Here is a 17,382-nt window from a genome sequence, read left to right on the forward strand (position 1 = left end):
TTAGTGCCTATGGGCAGAGAGGTCTGAAAAACCGCCACTGCTGCCCCTGATTCGGAGGCCCCAGAGCCTGCTACTGGTTTGCTGGGGCCAGAGCTGTCCTGCGTGGTCTAACCTGGGACTGCACTGCTGTCCCACCCTGGTGCAATAGACCTTTCCAGCTGACCATCTAAGTTGTCTTCAAATGAAAATTTGCTTGACTCTTGTCTTTTTGAGGGTTCTGATGCTCTAAAACATTTAGAGTCATCATTATTTATATGTTTTTGGAGAAATTTAGGGGAGAAGAGGCAAGTTCTTTCATGCCATCATCTTGACTCCCGAGAACCCTTATTTTTTTTCATGGATACTGTTACCGAGTCACTTTTCTCCTGTCCCATACTTATAAAGCATATTTTTACAATTTAGTTGTCCAAACTAGTTTGAGTCTAAGTAAAAATATTTATTTCCAAGAGGAAAATATAATTTCAGAAATCTTTTGTGTAATGATAATAATTTCTGTGAAGATAATAACATTTTTTATAAATTAATCCAAAAGCAAATGATACATAGCAAAAACAAAAGATAATATAGTGTTATAACTGATTTAAAAGACATGCTCTTATTGGAATAGGTATAATGAAATTTGTACTATGGCATTTAAAATTGATATTTATTCTTAATATTTCTTATTGTTTCCACTTGTCCCTTTTTGTCTGTTTTCTTTTTTTTTTTTTTTTTTTTTTTTTTTTTGCTTTGATTCTTTGACTAGGCAGAAGAGTTAAAACCTGGATATTCCAAGTACAACTATGTATATTTGGCAAAGGTAATTAAAATAATTTTAAGAAAGTTTTGAGATTTTGTGGTTTTTTCAGGACATTAATTTAATTTCTTTTCTTTCAGTGCTACAAAGAACTTGGAAATAAAGCAAAGGCTTTGATGTATTGTGATGCTGCTTTGCTAGTTTCTTCTGATAACAAAAGGGTAAATATAGATCACAGTGACTAATTCAACTCTTCTATTCTTTCTCTTTTCTTTCCTTATGAGAGAGATTCAGAGAGGAAGAGAGAGATAAGAACAAGCAAATATATCGTATTTCTTAAAAATATGGCTTAAAATATAATTAGCTTAACAGGATTTTAATATTTATTTGATTCAAAGACATTTGATTTTGATTTTTTCCATACTGGTAAATATAAGGATGATACTAGTCATGGTTGATCATGTAGGAGAAAATATTTGTGTGGGGCAAGCTAACTGTAAAGCAGCAGTGCACAGTATACCTACCATACTTACTTGGAATAGGAAGGGATTAAGGAGGGAAAACAGAATCATCAAGTTAAAAAAACAAGGAGCAAGTTATGTCACAGACATAGTGGAGAAACAGGGATATAGATATATAGTGGAAAACAGGATACAAAACCTTGACACTTTCTCTCAGTCCCTATTCTCCTTAGGGAGGCACTCAAGGAAAGAGTGAGCAAGCCTGCCAGAAAACATTTCTGCTGGCTCCGGCTCCTGTGTCCTGGCCCTTGTGCTCCTGTCTCCAAAGGAGAAAATCCCCTACCATCTCTTTTCTGGTTATGCCTGTTCTTCCCCCACCTTTTGTGATGTGACCCTATTCTAGACAGACACCTTTAGCTGAGAAATAGGCCAAAAAAGTACATCTTAAGATATCAAAGCTGGAAAGACCCTCATGGGCTCTCTAGTCTAACCTCCTTTGTTCTATAGGGAGGGGAGTCTTGAGTTTCAGAAACTGCCACCCTGCTGGGAAGTCACAAACTAGGATTTAAACACACATTTGCCAATGACATTCCATGGCTTTTTCCATGAAGCCCACTGTTCAGGTGCTAAAAGTGACAGTTTTTAAAGCTTTTTATTTTCAAAACATTTGCATAGATAATTTTCAATATTGACCCTTGCAAAACCTTGTGTTCTAATTTTTCCCCTCCCTTTTCTCTCCCCTCCCCTAGATAGCAAGTAATCTAATATATGTTAAACATGTTCAGTTCTTCTATACATATTTCCACAAATATCATACTGCACAAGAAAAATCAGATTAAAAAGGAAAAAAAAATGAGAAAGAAAACAAAACACAGACAACAGCAAAAAAGATGAAAAAGCTATGTTGTGATCCAACTCAATCCCCGCAGTTCTCTCTCTGGGTGCAGATGGCTCTTTCCATCACAAGACCATTGGAACTGGCCTGAAACACCTCACTGTTGAAAAGAGCCACGTCCTAGAAGTGACATAATTTTGACATCATCAAGTGATTAACAATGTGCCAATGACTTTAGAGAGTCTAGCCTGTTAGTATCTCAGTCTATGTCTGAGCTTTCTCCTGATATCAGGGAAGCAAGAAGGAATTAATGTTGGCTTTTTGCTCCCTTATAACCACAGCCATATTTTATTTTTATTTTTTTTATTTAATAGCCTTTTATTTACAGGTTATATGTATGGGTAACTTTACAGCATTAACAATTGCCAAACCTCTTGTTCCAGTTTTTCACCTCTTACCCCCCCACCCCCTCCCCCAGATAGCAGGATGACCAGTAGATGTTAAATATATTAAAATATAAATTAGATACTCAATAAGTATTCATGACCAAACTGTTATTTTGCTGTACAAAAAGAATCAGACTCTGAAATATTGTACAATTACCTTGTGAAGGAAATCAAAAATGCAGGTGGGCATAAATATAGGGATTGGGAATTCAATGTAATGCTTTTTAGTCATCACCCAGAGTTCTTTCTCTGGGCGTAGCTGGTTCAGTTCATTACTGCTCCATTGGAAATGATTTGATTGATCTCATTGCTGAGGATGGCCAGGTCCATCAGAACTGGTCATCATATAGTATTGTTGTTGAAGTATATAATGATCTCCTGGTCCTGCTCATTTCACTCAGCATCAGTTCGTGTAAGTCTCTCCAGGCCTTTCTGAAATCATCCTGTTGGTCATTTCTTACAGAACAATAATATTCCATAATATTCATATACCACAATTTTTTCAGCCATTCTCCAACTGATGGGCATCCACTCAGTTTCCAGTTTCTAGCCACTACAAAAAGGGCTGCCACAAACATTCATGCACATACAGGTCCCTTTCCCTTCTTTATGATCTCTTTGGGATATAAGCCCAGTAGTAACACTGCACAGCCACATTTTAAATATATTCTCTAAGTCATAGTCTGAGAAAGAGAATCCAAAGATGCTTATTTTTTTTCATGGTTGTGCTAACAGAGGAAACCTAATCCCTCTTTTAGCCAATTCCCATCTTCAGATAAGGCTTAAATAGAACAGGACCACTGTATCTTCTGTTTTTTTTTGTTTTTTTTTGTTTGTTTGTTTTTTTGTTTTAATTGCTGTCTCATAATTCCCAAGTTCTATTTTAGGAATGTTAGATGGGGTAAAAGCCTGGGATCAAAGCTAGGGTTAATAGTTGTTGGGTTATTTTTCATACATAAAACCTTAAAAAAATAGCCAGTGAAAACCTGTCAGAACCAGGCAGCTAAAGAGACCAGACCCAATTTCAGACTGTAAACAGGAGGAACAAACAGCATGGGACAGAGTACTTTGCCCTGCATATTCTGGATAAAGACTGATCCTGCTTAAAAACTTTCTGGTTCCGAGAATCTGGGTGAGTCTGGACCAGAGAGGATATAAAGCCCCCTAGATCTGAAAGATCTAGTTCCTCTACACTTACTCTCCATTCCAAAAAATAAGACAGCCACAAGGAATGCTAGACTGGAAAGCAAGCACATTCGCCACACATTATAGAATATATTATATTCAAGCCCTGCCTCAGAATCAGAGTATCTCTATGGCCAAGACCAAGTCACAACTTTCTGGACCTGCTGACTTTCTAAGGTCCTAAGTTACATACAAGCTTCTGATTTCCCTCCATTGGGCAAATGAATGACACAAGATCATTGACAGCATAGTTGTTGTTCTGTTGTGTCTGACTCTCTGTGATCCCACTTTGTAGGTTTCTTGGCAAAGATACAGGATTGTTTGCCTTGTCCTTCTCCAGCTCATTTTACAGACGGGGAATTGACTTGCGGGGTCACACAGCGAGGAAGCGTCTGAGGCTGGGTTTGAGTTTTCCTGAAGCCAGGCCCAAGCGTGGTATCCACTGTGCCATCTCGCTGTCTTTATTAACAGTGCACAAAACAGTGAAAGAGACAAGACGGACGTGTAAAATCCAGCAAGGTCAGCTCATAACCTAGAATATTTAGAATAGGATGGTCATTTATACTCTCAGCAGCAGCCACAGTGGAGCCAGTATATCTGGACTAGATTACCGTAGAAAGCAGCTAGGTGGCACAGAGGACAAAGCTCTGGGTGAAAAGTCAAACCTGAATTCAAATTCACTCCCAGACATTTACAAGCTGTGTGACCCTAGGCAAGGCACTTAAGCTCTGTCTCAATGTCTTCGTAGGTAAAATCAAAATAATAATTGCAATACCTTTCAGAAGGGTTGTAAAGATTGAATGTGGCAATAGATAGAAAATTCTTTGAAAAGCTTAAAGTGTTATGCAAATATTAGTGTTGTTATTATTACCAAAAATTCTTTGTGAGAATATGGTGATGATACTTAAAATAAGGATGACCTATCAAGAACTGGACTGGACTAAATGCATTTGAGAAAATGCCTTGCTAGGAACAACACAATTTTAAAGGAACTGAGTGTTTGATTCTTAAGATAATTTGAAAAAGGAAAAAATTCCAAAGGAAATTAAAAGATCACAAATAATGAATTTTGCTTTAAAAAAATTGGTGATCAGGGTTACACAAGTATTAAATAGCAGAATTAAGGTTCAATATAGGACCTATGACTCAAAATGAGAATAGTTTTTATTTTTTTACTTCAAAGAATGATAATATAAGGCAAACTATACTGTGAAGGTACAAATGGAGAGTTTAAAAAGTGCTGAGTCCGAAGGAGAATATTATTGCAGATTTCTTGAGAGCAAAGAGAATCATCTGCATAGAAAATGATAATTAGACTCTTAAGAGCTGATCAGATAATCAGCCAAGAGTAAGTGTATAGAGAGAAATAAGGTCCTAGAATAAAACTTTAGAATGTACCCACAGATAGGGGAAAATGATGAATTTGAAAAAAAAAAAAAAAAGACTAAGAAGGAGCAATGAGACAGGTGAAAAGAAAGAGAATTATCATAAAGTGTAATAGGAGAGAGTATTTAAGAGGAGAAGTGGTCAACTATGTCAACAATGCTCCAGATAAGTCAAGAAGGATGAAGATCTGGCAATCGGGAGTCATTGGCAGCTTTGGAAAGAGCCATTTCAGTTTAGTGACAAGGTCAGAAGCCAGACAGTAGAAGGTTGAAAAGAGACTGAGAGAAGAAGAAACAGAGGCAACAAATGTAGACCACTTTTATAAGAATTTGCCTGTGAAAGAGAGGAGAGCCATAGAGTGAGAATAGATAGGTTCAAGTGAAATTTATTTGTATTTAAATTGAAGTACTGGAGAAGGAAGGAAAGATTTGAATATTAGGTAATGTTGGAGAAATAGACAAAGATGGAAGAAACATTAGAAGAAGTAAAAAAATGAAAGGAAATGTATTGATAGGATGGGAATTCAAGAAGGCACAATGGACAGACTCTAGGCAAAGCTAAACTGGTAAATGAAATCCACAGTGTCAAGGTAGATTTTGACAAAGCAAAATGAGGGAGAAAGGAATAATGTTGGGCAACTGGGAAGTCAATAATACTGGGACTGAAAAATAAGAAGTAGTGAGAGTTGCTAACCGTAGAACATGAATAGCAGCAAACCCTAACAGATATACTAGTGATAGGAGAATAATAGAATATTCTTTGACTCAGTTTTACCTCAATGTTACAAATAATTACAAAGCTATTAGCAAACATTTACTTGTGTGGAGAGGAAATCCTGCTTAAGAGCTCTCCATTATTTGGGAATCTAATTCTAATTAGTGTGATGTTTTAATTCTATAAGCAATTAACTACTTCAAGTATCTTTCTCAAGGTATTATATGTAGTGTTCATTAATTCCATAAGTATTTATTGAACAGCTGCTCCTTATTAAGGACTAGAGGAAATGCAATAGTAAACAATGTTACCCTTGCCTTCAAGCTCTTATAGTCTATTAGAGGAAGTAAAACATACACAAATATTTACAGACAAAGCAGGATACAAAGAATCAATCCACAACTTCACCTTGTCAGAGATTGTAGAGTTACAAGATATGCAATTATATATCATTATTGAAAAGCATCTATATTAAAAAGATTTTTTTAAGGAGTAGCTTGGGATCATTGAAAGTATTACACAATTTCCAAAATGCAAACTAACTTTCTTTTCTACTTTAAAATCTAGGCCTAGTTTATTTTTTATTTACAGTGCCAATCCAGAGAGGGGCCTTGATGTTCTAGCTCAGTGAGCTGCCAATTCAATTGTTTGTCATAGTGTGATTGATAAAAATTTCATCCATTTAATTTTTATTGTACACATAGTAAGCAAGAACTGGCTATATAGATTGTTAGGCCAGATTGTGGATCTGATTGAAAAAAATCTGTAAAATTTTGGGCATTAATAAATCCATAAACATTATATTATTAAAAATTTAATTTATCATTTTTACATTCAAAGGTTCTGATAAAGGCCTCATTTCTAAAATATATAGAGTATTGACTCATATTTGTAAAAATTCAAGCCATTTTCCAATTCACAAATGGTCAAAGGATATAAACAAAAATTTTAGATGAAGAAATTAAAACCATTTCTAGTCATCTGAAAAGATGCTCTAAATCACTATTAATCAGAGAAATGCAAATTAAGACAACTCTGAGATATCATTATACACCTCTCAGATTTGCTAAAATGACAGGAAAAGATAATGATGAATGTTGGAGGGGATGTGGGAAAACTGGGACACTAATATATTATTGGTGGAGTTGTGAATTGATCCAACTTTTCTGGAGAGTAATTTAGAGCTATGCCTAAAGGGCTACCAAACTCTGCATACCCTTTGATCCAGCAGTGTTTCTACTGGACTTATATCCCAAAAAGATTTTAAAGGAGGGAAAGGGACCTGTATGTGCAAAAATGTTTGTGGCAGCCCTTTTTGCAGTAGGAATGAACTGGAAACTGAATGGATGTCCATTAGTTGGAGAATGGCTGAATAAGTTATAGTATGTGAATGTTATGGAATAATATTTTTCAATAAGAAATGATCAGCAGAATGATTTCAGGAGAGACTTACATGAACCAGGAGCTCATTATATGATGATCAATTCTGATAGACATGACTCTCTTCAACAGTCAGATTACTGAGGCCAGTTCCAGTGATCTTGTGATGAAGAGAGCCATCTACACCCAGAGAAAGGACTGTGAGCACTGAGTGTGGATCTCAATATGTACTATTTTCACTCTTTTTGTTGTTGTTTGCTTGCTTTATTTTCTAATTTTTTTCCTTTTTGATTTAATTTTTCTTGTGCAGCAAGGTAATTGTATAAATTAGATTTAACAAAAAAAAAAGAAAAAAATTTTTTAAAAGCTGTGCACTCTACTTAAGCGCTCAGTCTACAAAGAAAAATGGAAAACAATTCCTACCATCGAGGAACTTTTATTCTACCAGGGAGACAATATGTAGTTGAATAAGTACATATAAAAGAAACATACAGAATATAAAGCAGGGAAGTATTTATAAAGAGAATATTACAAAGGAAAGCAATAGCAACTAGGGTAGGGGAGGACCGGGAAAGGCCTCTTGCAGAAAGTGGCATCTATGATGAATTTTGAAGGATACCACAGACTGTAATAATTAAGAGATTGGAAGGGAGAGCGCTCCAAGAATAGAGAAGAATCAGTACAAAGGCATGGAGAAGGTTGATGTAATGTGAAATAAATACAGTGTAGATTGGTATGGTGAGACCATCAGGTTGGTAGATGGGAGCAATATATTAAGAAAACTGCAAAGATAGGAAGGGGCTAATTTTTAAAGATCTTTAAATGACAAAGAAAGTAGTTGATATTTATTTCTAGAAATAAGGAGTCATCACTGGCAATTACTAAATAGGGAATTAATGTGATCAGGAACTTTAGGAAAATGGAATCGTGGCATCTTTAGTATCTATATGAAGATATATTGAAGAAGGGACAGATTTAAGGTAAGATTTAAGGAAGAATGGAAGGAAGAAACAAAGAATCAAAGAGAGAAAGAAAGCACTAAATTTATCAAATAAATAACTATAATTATGTAATTATTAACTATGTTAATCATCAATCAATTTGTTGAATTTGTTAAATATCCACTATGTGCTAGACGCTGTGCTAAGTGCTTTGTGAATATTATCTCATTTGGCCTTCACAACTACCCTGTAAGTTGTAGGCGCTATTATTCCCATATTAAAATGAGAAAATTGAAACAGGCAAACAGATAAACCCAGAGTAATGGCATGTGTCAGATGTTGGATTTGACCAGGCTTTTTTCCCATTCAGATCTAACACTCCAGTAGTAAACCTCTCTGTATTTCAGTGATCTGACATTTAGATGATAGTCCATCTCCCAGCATCTATCTACTCTTAGCCACATTGGCACAGAAAAACCAGAATCCATTTACATGCTAAAATGTGGCAGCAGAAGAGGAAGACTTTAGTGGAAATGGTTTTTTACCAAACAGAATATAATTTTTTTTTTATTTAATAGCCTTTTATTTACAGATTATATGCATGGGTAACTTTACAGCATTAACAATTGCCAAACCTCTTGTTCCAATTTTTCACCTCTTACCCTCCACCCCCTCCCCCAGATGGCAGGATGACCAGTAGATGTTAAATATATTAAAATATAAATTAGATACACAATAAGTATACATGACCAAAACGTTATTTTGCTGTACAAAAAAGAATCAGGCTCTGAAATATTGTACAATTAGCTTGTGAAGGAAATCAAAAATGCAGGTGGGCATAAATATAGGGATTGGGAATTCAATGTAATGGTTTTTAGTCATCTCCCAGAGTTCTTTTTCTGGGTATAGCTAGTTCAGTTCATTACTGCTCCATTAGAAATGATTTGGTTGATCTCGTGGCTGAGGATGGCCAGGTCCATCAGAACTGGTCATCATATAGTATTGTTGTTGAAGTATACAATGATCTCCTGGTCCTGCTCATTTCACTCAGCATCAGTTCATGTAAGTCTCTCCAGGCCTTTCTGAAATCATCCTCAAACAGAATATAATTCACACAAATGTATTAATTAGCCTTAAAGTTAATGTTGCTCAAGTCTCTACTATACAACTATCTTTTTAGCAGTCAAGTGACCAGAATCCTGAGTGGCCCCATTCTTTTGTACACTGCCACCACAGGAAGCAGTCAGTTTCTGTTTCTGACTCGAGGGAGAAAAAAGCCCATGTATAAAAAAATATTCAATTATGTTTCAAGATAGACTATTTTCTAAGCAAATAAAAACAGTACTTTTAAAAATTACTATAGTAATACTATTGGAAAATGAGCAGAGAAAATTATTATGGGACACTACATTCAGGGTATGAAAAAGAAACTGAGAAAGACATAGAATTCACAATAAATGAAGAATGTTCACTGTGAGCCTTATTTCCACATATTTTTTCCTTCCATCTCCCCTCTTCATTCAGTGATTTTTCAGATCTTGTCACTTCCATCTCTACAATCTTTCTTGAATTAATTCAGTTCAATCCAATAAGCAATGTTCCAAGAGCTGGGGAGACAAAAACAAACAAACAAACAAAAAAATAGAAATGAAACTTGCCTTCAAAGAGCTTACCTTCCATCAGAGAGAAGGGAGACTGACACAGACAAGGAAATTCAAACTAAAGCTTTTCCCTTCTCTCTACTCATCTTCACCCCCTAGCTCAGGCCTTCCCTACTTCCCACCCAGACTGTTAGAATGTCTCTTCTCCCCTGTCCTTCACACAGCTGTCAAAATAAGGATGTGGGGCACAAACTGACCAAGTCACTGCCTTCCTACAAAACTCCATCGATGGTTCCTATTGCCCAAAATGTGTGGCTGGCCTCCTTTCCAGCTTTATTTCACATTGTTCCTCTTGATATACCACATTCCATGGAAATAATGCCCTCCCTCTCTCATTTGCATGCAGGTTCATACATGCCAACATAGGCATCTCCAACTCTTGAAATATTACTCTCTTCATGACCCACTTATAGGAGGTGGAGAAGAGTCTTCCTTCATTAAACCTGCTCTGAAACCTCCCAACGCCACAGGATCTCTTCACATACACCCCTTAAATTTCTTAAAATACAAGTTGTTGTTACAGTTATTCAATCGTTTTAGTCATATTCTTGGTGATCTCATTTTTTTTTTTTTTTTTTTTGGTTTTTGGTTTTTGGTTTTTTTGGCAAAGATAATGGAATAGTTTCCCATTTCTCTTTCCAACTCATTTTATAAATGAGGAAACAGAGGCAAATAGTTAGGTGACTTGCCCAGGGTCACACATTTAGGAAGTGTCTGAAGCCACATCAGATTTTCCCGATTCCAGACTGGGTGCTCTGTCACCTAGCTGCTACCAGCAACATGTTTCATTCTCATTTGCTTATGTGTCTCATTCTCCAGCCCAGCTCTTCCAGAACACCTCCACCTTTCTGGAGAACTAGGACTGTCTTTTTTGGATCTTTTTATTTCTATCAATATGTTATATACCCTAGACACTTAATAAACCTTTTAATGGATTGAATTGGAGTGAACTAACCTAACATACATAAAGACCCATCTGCTATCAATGTAAGTTATTGTTGATCTGCTTATACTTTACTCCCCCCTAAATATTCTATGATCCAGCAACATTGGACTACTTGAAGTTCCTCACTCAGTCCTCCATTATTTCTCTCCCAGCATTTGTATGCTCAGGCCCCTCACCTCAGCCTTAATTTTTCTGGCTTCTTTCAAGATTCAGCTTAACTACTTTCTACAGAAAATTTTCCCTGAGATTCAGCCCGGTGATAAAGCCACCTCTCTTCTGATTGATGCCTTACATTTATTCTCTCTGTATCTAGTATATACGTATTTATATCCATGCTGTCTTTTCCACTGGACTGTAATTTGATTGAGGTCAGGGACTATGTTTTGCTTATCCAGCACTTAGCACAGAGTATGGCATATAGTGAATTTTTAATTAAAATCTTGTTGACTGATTCAATTATATTAGTGTGTTATATATCAGTTATATAGTAATGGTCTTATTTTTCTGTAATAACAGGAAGTTTTTTTTTAATTATGGGCATCTTGGAACTCATTATTATGTGCCATTTTTCCTATTATTAAATCTTGGCAATAATGGTGAGACTTTATAAAGATAGCTGAAATCTCTAAGTAATTATTTGTTAAAAATATTCACATTACTGACATCAGAGTCCAAATACAAAAAAGATAGTTTAGCGAGTCTATTATTTTAAGTTTTTTCTTGATGCAATAATAGCCTGACATTTTTATCATGTTTAATTTCAATAGATAATTTGTTTTTCTTAGTCATTAAAAATAAAATGAAATTCCAATGTTGATTGATTAGTGAACCATTTAAATGTGTGTGTGTGTGTGTGTGTGTGTGTGTGTGTGATGAATGAGACATTTACCAATTCTGGATAAATACTTCTATTGTCTCTCATTTATGAAAAACGTCATTGACTACTATTTTCCCAAAGAATATATCTTTATACACATATTTCCTAAACAGAAGTCACCATTTATTTTCATTAATATTATTTAAAGAAGCAGTTAATGAATATATATTTAACTATTAATGGTAGAAATTAACGCTACAAAAGTATAAAGTATAAGTTGATGACCATCAAATCTTAACCTTGGAACACAAACACTTGAGAAATCTAGTCCCTCATTTTACAGGGGAGAAGACTGAAATTCACAATGTAATTGAAGCCTGAAGTATTTTGTTGTGATGGACAGATTAGGACCACCAAGGTGGTCTCCTAATTCTGCAGCAGCTTTGATGCTGCTTTGATTTGGATGATCCAATGTCCCTCTAGCCTCCACAGCTCTGTATATTATTGTTGTGGTTGTTTGTCCTTCCTATTTGAAGAGGACCATAACAGGGAGATGATGCCATGACATACAAGTGAATTAGATTTCAGTGAGGGAAGACTATGTAAGATCACCAGAGACATTTGGGTCCAGTGCCAGATATATAGATCAGGATGACTTGGCCTTGGATGCACTGGGAGAATTTGGCCTTTTAAGCTAAGGCTTTCAACTGATCTCAGTTGGGTGATTATGGCTAGGTAGCAATTGAGGCAAAGAATCTCCTCTTCCACCTTGTCCAAAGAAACCTAAATAAATAAATAAATCTGGAAGGGAAGACCCTCAGGGTTTCTGGTCAAAGCAGAAATGACTGCTATTCACATTCACTTTGCATCAAGACCCTAACAGTGACCAAATGGGAATTGGATTGACTTAACTCTTCAGGAGTAACCAGTTAATACTTTTTCATCTTATACAAATTTTTATAGGCATGAATCATATCTAATTCCTATTTAATCTTATTACATATGCTCTTTGTAATAATTATTACTAAGAAATCTATCCCAATCCCCCCATCCCTAAGAGGAAAAAAAAATAAAAGACTATTTCTAGGGAAGGGGGAAGAAAAACACCTTAAGAAAAGCATTAAATCCTATGTGTTTTGTGTTTTTTTTTTTTAGGATCATGAGGCACAAGTGGAGTTGGAAAATGTAATCCTTTCTTTAAAGCAGATTTAAAAATACTTCAGCAAATCAGATGCAACAACTTTAAAATACAAATGATGAAAATTCAAGTGGCCAACTATGCAATCTTTAATATCACATTATGTATTTCTGTTTTGATTTGGGGGAGTGTGATGTAGATTTAGAGGGTGAGCTTTCCACCCTGGTGGTGAAGAAATGTGTTTTCTAAATGCATTCCATGACTGGCAGAGTCACAAAGCTAATCATGTTACTGAAAGACCCTTTGAGATCTATAGTATTAATACCAAATTATTTCTAAAATATTGTCTTTGTATATATGTGATGTCCTATTTCCTATCGACTAATCAGTACTGATATTCTTCAGAACCTTTCTCCAAAAAAAAAAAAAAAAACAATAAAAGGAAATAATTTTGTTGAATATAATTGAAATTCCATTGTTTCAACATAAAATTTTTTCAGTTGTGTTTTGGCACAGTGGATAGAGTGCCAGACTTGGACTCAAGAAGTCTTGTCTTCTTAAGTTGAAATCTGGCCTCAAACACTTACTGGCCCCCAGCTGTGTGACCCTGGACAAGTCACTTAACCCTGTTTGCTTCCATTTCCTTATCTGTAAAATAAGCTGGAGAAGGAAATGGCAAACCATTTCAGTGTCTTTGTCTAGAAAATCCTAAAAGGGGTCATGAAGAATTGGATGAAACTGAAAAATGAACAACAATGATATTCCATTGTATTCATCTAAATTTGTTTAGTTTTCCCCAACTGGTAGAGTTTTATGAGTTCTTTGCTAACATAAAACATTTTGCTGAATGTGGAACCTTTTTTCTTGCCAATTATCTCCTTGGGGTACATGCCTAACAGTTGAATTCTGATGTCAAAGGATATGGTCATTCTTCCCTTATGTTAATAATTAGCTCAGTTACTCTAGGGAAGAATCTTTTCCATACTTATCAAGTCTTTGCTTTTAGAAACTGGTTAGCCTTTCAATAATAATGGAGTAAAAAGACTCTTCAGTGGTCGGATATTATTTTGAATTTTATAATTAAAGATTAATAAGGATGTCTCCTTCAAATTAGACCCAAGAATTTCAAATTAAAATAGTGTCCTAATATTTTTGTAATAGTCTGAAGAAAGAATGGGGCAGAGATGGAAGAAGGGAGAAAAATTAAATTGCCAGTATCAAAAAGAAAAAGAATGCATGTAATGATTGAAGGTGCAATCAAGGAAATTAAAAACTGGCTCATTTATAAACTAGTTATTTAGACAAAATCTTTGACTATTCTCAAAAACAAAATATCCATATTGATAGAATGAGAAATAGAGAATTTCAAGAACAACTTTGGGAAAATAAATGAGGTAGAAAAAAACTTCAAAGGAAAGAAAAAAGGGACAAGACATAATGATTTACAAGTTAATTCTATCAAACACTTAAAAGAGTTGATTCCAATATTACATAAACTTTTTGAAAACAGGAAAAGGAAATACTAGTAAATTCCTTCTATGTGATATAAAAGTTTGGGGCCAAACCTGCAAAGAGACATAGTCAAGAAATAAAAATATAAACCAATATATTAAATGTTGACATCAAAAATTAAAGATTAACAAATAGTTTACTGCAACATTTTTTTTTAATTATTTGCTATAATAAGTTGGATTTATATCAGGAATGCCAGGTTAGTTAAAGACAACTATAAGAATAATAGAATATAATGACAAAAATATGATAGATCAATATATGTTTTAAAAAGCTTGAAAATTTCAGTACTCATTTCATTAAAAACCACTTTAAAAAGCATAGGAATAAATAGATGTTTTTTAATGTGGTGTAGATAGTATTTATTCCAAACTAGGAGCCATTATTATATATAATGGAGACAAATCAGACTCTTTTCTAGAGTCTAGGGAAGAGAAAGGGGTTATAAAACCAGAATTTCCATTGTCAATATTATTTGATATAGTTCTAGAAATGGTAGCTACAGCAATAAAACCAAAAAAAATAATAAATTAAGCATAACAATCCCCCACCCCATGTGTGCCAGGGCAATTCCCCAAAGGTTTGCATATGTGAAGGCAGATATGACTCTAGATTAACTGAATTTATGGCACTAGGAAGGAGATGTGACTTGGGTTAACCAAAAGACTATAAAGAAACCTTGAACTTTCAAATAGCAAATAACAGATCTCGCCAGAGCTGTAAGCATGTTGGGAAAGCTAGCCCCAATATTCCTTGATATCCGACTGCTGCATGCTCCTCATCCTCAAGACTATTAGGAGTAGATTTCTTGGGTGAGAACATCCTTTTATCAGTTAAGCTGAGATTGGAAATTCCTATTTACTGTTGAGTATTCTGTTGTCTAAACTAATCTGTGTAATTTATTCCACTTCTGCTTGGAAATTTTACAAATTTTACAGCTTACTTGGGTAAATGATTACTTACTATCCATGATTATTTTATGTGTACTAAGCATCTGAAGGTATAGTGTTGGCCTGGATGCTGTACAATAGATTCAATAAGTGATCCATATAGGGGGCAGCCCCTGAGATGAAAGTGATAGAAAAAACAATGGACCATTTCTTCATAGCACTTGTATCTACCAAATTTTAATAAAAGCCAACTGAAGTAATAAATGTGAGAGGCAAAAAAGGACTCAAGTGTGTTATACTTGAACATATAACCATTCCTAGATTCATGAGAACCCAACTTTATAAGGCCAGAAGTAAAAAACAAAAGAGTAAATAGAAGAGTTATAATGAGGCCTGCCTGTTTACCTGGGTCCCTGTGCTCCTGGCATTCAACTTCTATCCATTCATCAAGGTCATATAAGCCTTTTGCATTATGGAGTGCATGCACTAAATACCAAGCTACATTACAAAGGGTATAAGCATAGTCAAAGAAGAAATAAAATTATTGTTTTTCACAGTTAGCATTTTGCTCTATATTAAAGAATCCAAGAGTCAATGAAAAATTAATTGAATGACAACTTCAGAAGAATGCTACTTACTTCCTGATAAAGTAGTGATGGAGTAGAGGTGCAGAAAAGGATATATTTTCATATATGATCAATGGGGGGAGATATGTTTTATTTGACTATGAAAATTTATCATGAGAGAGTTGTTTTTGAGGAGAAGATAAAAGGGACAAATGATAAGATGTCCAAAAAAAGGCAAAGGAAACAGTGTCACTAAAGAGTTTTAAAAGATATGCAAAAAAGAAGAAAATAGAAAAGCAAGAGAGCTTGGAAAGTTGCATATTGAAGCTTTTATATATTTACAAGGAAATCCCAGCTGTATATAGTTGATTTTCATGTATAATCTTATTTCTCTACCACTAGGTAGAAATGCTGGTTTTATTTTATTTTATTATTTCATGCATAATCTTGTTTCTACCAGGTGGAAATGCTCTTTTTTGGGGGGAGTGGGGCTGAGGCAATTGGGGTTAAGTGACTTGACCAAGGTCACACAGCCAGAGTGTTAAGTGTCCTGACTTCAGGGCTGGTGCTTTATCCACTGCACCAACTAGCTGCCCCAGAAATGCTCTTTTTTAGTTGGTGTTGGTGAAATTCAGAATAATTCAATGAGTTCTAACAATTCACTTAAGCTCCACCTATCCCTGCCCCCACCCCACCCACAGAAGTTCCTCCTAATGTGTTTAATTAATTGAGAAACTTTTCATAACTTTTGGGCTCATGCCCAACCAATTGCTGAGAAAGAGACAGGAATAATATAAGGCTGTTTAAACTAAGGTAAATTTAGAATAACACAATACTTTGGAAAACTATTGTTTTATCACTAATATTAAATTCTGACAAAATCCCACAGAATTTGTAAATTTTCCTTCAGTTTACACTTGCCTATTATTTCTCTTCAGGTCCAAGAAAAGTGTTGTCAAAGAATATTCACTCTCCCAAGAATGATTGATATGATAAGGAATAGTTATCCTCTTGTTCCCTTACCCACAAGAGTGAGCAAATTTAAGGTAGAAAATGTCACCATGAAAAGCACACATTGGCTTTCTTCTGCCCCACCACCATCAATCACCTAAAGAACCTCTGCCAAGCAAGATTCCTGGGATATACTAAGAATGTTGGTCAGAGAGCCCTGTAGAAAAGGTCAGTTCTAGAGGACAGCCTTGAGCAACCCACAGCAGATTTAGGATTTCCAAGTTCTCAAAATTGAAGTAATTTGACATCTTTTAGGACTCATAGAATTTCAGAAATTGGCACAGTGGAAAGAACACTGTATTTGTACTTAGCTCACTTTGGGCAAGGTCTCTGCGTCTCAGAATCCTCATCTATAAGATGAGAGAGTTAGACTAGACCTTTCAGCCCATTTCTAAAGTTTTGATTCTATGATCATTAAGAAGAAAGCTTAAAAACTACCTGGATGAGGTATTTTCTACAATATCTTGAGCAAAATTCTAAATAATTATCTAGTTTTCACTTGAAGAACACCTGTTCTGCATTGCTGTATTATAAGGATGTGCTAATTCATATTGACTCCTGAGAGCTGATCATTAAATTTTCATTGTGAGCATTTCAACTTAGAAATCAGCAAATACTTCAAATTATAATTTTGGTTTGGGGTTTTTTTGGGGGTCTAGACTTAAGGAAGTGATAGAGAAAATGTGATGGGTTTTCAGAGTAAATTTTTAAACATTTACTATCAACCCACTAGATTTATATGTTCCAGTAGTTCAAT

General features: G+C 35.1%; 1 protein-coding gene across 6 annotated transcripts in view; it reads left to right on the plus strand.

Annotated features, from left to right (window-relative positions):
- RMDN2 (regulator of microtubule dynamics 2) overlaps nucleotides 1–12,776 on the plus strand; it is a 73,088-nt gene extending 60,312 nt beyond the window's left edge. For all 6 annotated transcript variants that reach the window (XM_031950356.1, XM_031950355.1, XM_023495617.2 and 3 more), the window contains 3 exons: nucleotides 746–799; nucleotides 877–957; nucleotides 12,664–12,776. In XM_031950356.1, coding sequence (XP_031806216.1) covers nucleotides 746–799; nucleotides 877–957; nucleotides 12,664–12,720 — 192 coding nt within the window. In that variant the 3' untranslated portion in view covers nucleotides 12,721–12,776. The remainder of the gene's footprint in view (nucleotides 1–745; nucleotides 800–876; nucleotides 958–12,663) is intronic.
- The last annotated feature ends 4,606 nt before the right edge of the window (nucleotides 12,777–17,382 follow it).

This window comes from Sarcophilus harrisii, chromosome 2 (assembly GCF_902635505.1).
Source record: "Sarcophilus harrisii chromosome 2, mSarHar1.11, whole genome shotgun sequence".
NCBI classification, from domain to species: domain Eukaryota; kingdom Metazoa; phylum Chordata; class Mammalia; order Dasyuromorphia; family Dasyuridae; genus Sarcophilus; species Sarcophilus harrisii.